The 3,080-nt window shown below is 45.9% G+C and overlaps 1 protein-coding gene across 1 annotated transcript in view; it reads left to right on the forward strand.

The window, feature by feature from the left end:
• Nucleotides 1-331: 331 nt before the first annotated feature.
• The window catches only part of BPHL (biphenyl hydrolase like), a gene marked incomplete at its 5' end in the record, with an annotated part of 32,516 nt that continues 29,767 nt past the window's right edge, over nucleotides 332-3,080 (forward strand). The window contains 1 exon segment of the mRNA XM_014592920.1: nucleotides 332-435. Within this exon segment, the coding sequence (XP_014448406.1) occupies nucleotides 332-435 (104 nt within the window).

The following is a 3,080-nucleotide window of genomic DNA, read 5'->3' on the forward strand; positions in this document are numbered from 1 at the left end:
AGCAGGCAGCCTTGCGGACATGCTAATTCGACCTAAGTTTTATTCTTGGCGGGGAGGGGGGGATACACAGCAGCGGCCTTGCCAACGTGTGGTCCCGACCTATAAGAGGTAGAGGTCAAAAGCTCAGGACAGATCCTAGGGCCCTACCGGGTCGGACTCCTCCAGGTCTGTGTTCAGAACTGGGAAACAGGCTCAAATCAAAGTCACCCAAGAGGCTGAGGGGACCCTAGAGCAGACTTGTGCATCTCGGTGGGCAGCGTTGTCCTGTGAAATTTGTGCCGTGAAGTAATTTTCCTGTGGGGGCGGGTGTGTTTCTGGTTTTGTCTTCTAGCACCTCCGTCACCTCCGCCAAAGTGCCCGTGAATGGCGTCCACCTGCATTACCAGCGGACCGGAGAGGGCGAGCATGCGGTCCTGCTCCTGCCGGGGATGCTGGGTCTGCATGCTTTTAACCGGGTGCTTCTGCATGCCCTGCTGCCTCTGTGATCACAGTACCGGGGGCTTCAAAAGGTTCTCGGAAAATGGATGACAGTCCACGTTTGGGACCAGCAGTTGGCTTAATGGCTATGTCACTGGACTCTTATGTAGTCGACCACAGTTTGAGTCCTGGACCCGGTGGCTTAAACTCACGCTGGGCGCATGTGCATGCGTGCCCAAGATCCCAAGAGGAGAATGGAGGAGAAGGGATTGCGGCGTGGCCATCCCCCCTGGGGGATGATTTCTCGCTTTCTATCTCTCTGTCTCTTTCTGTTTTTCTGGTGAGCGCACACACACGCCCTATAGCAAATACCTCCCCCTCCCCCAAAAAAAGAAGAAAGTACAAATTTATTTTGGTGCAGGAAGTTTTGAAATTCACACAGAATTTTTTCATAATGCATTTTCTATGAACATTTAGAATTTTTTTTTTTTTTAATTTAATGTTGCCAGAGGGTGGGCGTGCTCACAAGAGAGACAAGAAGAGGAAGAAGACACCCCCCTCCGAAGGGGCATGGTCACACCGCAATCCCTTCTCCTTCATTCTCCATCCCGTCGGGATCTGGAGCATACACACATGTGCCTGGTGTGTTTGTAAGCCACCAGGGCTTGGTATTCCACCATGGCCAGCCCACTGGGATCCAGCTCCCTTAACCGCTAGCTATGGAGTTAGCTCTCCAAGAACATTTAGAAGACCCCTCGTATTCGCAATGCTTGTTGCCCGATATTGTTAGTTTGAGTGCTTTGCTAAAATGCTTTAAGTAATAATTTGCTAGGAGCAAGCTGGCGTGATTTAGGAAAGTAAGTACCTTTCTACTGTATGTGTATTGTATTCCTTTATCCAGTTTTTCCTATGCAAATCCACTATCAAACCACAGCTGCCTACCATTGGAGAGGTGATGGGTTCAAGGAGAGGGTCGTAGGGGGACAGGGTAGACAGAGAAGGGGTGTCCTTATCCAGCCATCCCAGTTTGCCTGGCATTGAGGGGTTTTCCAGAATGGAAGACTTTCACAGCTCAACCCAGGAAGATGGATAAGTGTGTTGTGGTTGATAATATGTTCAGTTAAAATAAGAGTTTTTTTTTTTTTTAAGTGAAGAGAAAAAAATTAAATAATTTTTTAAATTTTTTTTTTTGAGAGATTTTCACTGTAGGGCGTGTGCGCTCGCCAGACAGACAGAGAGAGACATAGAGACAGAAAGCGAGAAATCACCCCCCAGGGGGGATGGTCACAACTGCTGGTTCCCTCAATAATTTTTTAAATTTAATTTTATTATTATTATTATTATTTTTAGTTTTTAATTTGACCAGAGTGGGGAGGAAGTGAGAAAGCAAGCCGCTAGGTCCAGGACTCGAACTGCAGTCAGCCAGGTGGGAGCCTGGCATTGAGGGGTTTTCCAGAACATGAGACTTTCACAGGTCAACCCAGGAAGACTGATAAAGCGTATTATGGTTGATAATATGTTCAGTTAAAAATAAGAGGTTTTTTTTTTTTTAAAGTTAAGAGAAAAAAATTAAATTAAAAAGAAATATTTAGGGGCCAGCAAGGGGTGTGGTAAATAGGGGCGCTAGATTCCCACATGGCCGACCAAGGTTCAAGTCCCAGACCTGGTGGCTTGCTTTCTCACTTTCCCTTTCTCTCTCTCTCTCTTGGTCAAATAAAAAATAAATAAATAAATAAACCTAACTAACAATAACAAATGGAATTAAACAAATAAATCTTTAAAAATAGATTTAATTTAATTTTTTTTTTCAGTTTTTAATTTGACCAAAGTGGGAAGGGAGTGAGAAAGTAAGCCGCTAGGTCCAGGACTCGAACTGCAGTCAGCCATGTGGGAGTCTAGCGCCTTAACCACCATGCCACCTGCCAGCCCCAAGTTTTTTGAAAAATCAAAACCAGACTAGCGCTTTACATTCTCTACATATGTGGGTGTGGCGAAGGCTACTGGAGCTCCATCTTGTATTACAGAGACAGTTCAGATGTACACGATTCAGAGCAAAACGTCCTAATGAGCCCAGTGTAGCCCACATCTGGATTTCAGGGGCTTAGCGTTGTAGCCCAATGTCAAGCCTGTATTTTTTGTTGTTGTGTTTTGGGGAGGAGAGATTTTTGCTATAGGGCGCATGCGCTCACCAGAGAGAAAGAGAGAAATCCCCCCCAGGAAGGATGGCCACACCAGGGTACCTTTTTCTCCATTCACCTCTCAAGATCTTGGGCAGGCACACACGTACCTGGCATGAGTTTTAAGCCACCTGATCCGGGATTTGAACTGCGGTCAACTACATGGGAGTCCAGCAACATAACCATTACGTCATCTTCTGGTCTCTGTTGCCCTATTTTCAATTTAGGTAAATCATTTCAATATATACTTGCTTCCTTGGGATTTGCTTCTTTCTTCTAAGAGAAAAGTGCTAAACAATTTTCAAGTAATTGCTGATACTATGCGACTTTATCCAGGGACCAGCGGTTAGCGTAATTAATGGCTATGTCGCTGGACTCCCATGTATTCAACTGTGGTTCGCGTCCTGGACCTGATGGCTTAAACTCACGCCGGCGCTTGTGCGTGTGTGCCCAAGATCCTGAGAGGAGATGGAGGAGAAGGGATTG

The sequence above is a fragment of the Tupaia chinensis genome, unplaced genomic scaffold (assembly GCF_000334495.1).
Source record: "Tupaia chinensis unplaced genomic scaffold, TupChi_1.0 Scaffold138812_1, whole genome shotgun sequence".
In the NCBI taxonomy this organism is placed as follows: domain Eukaryota; kingdom Metazoa; phylum Chordata; class Mammalia; order Scandentia; family Tupaiidae; genus Tupaia; species Tupaia belangeri.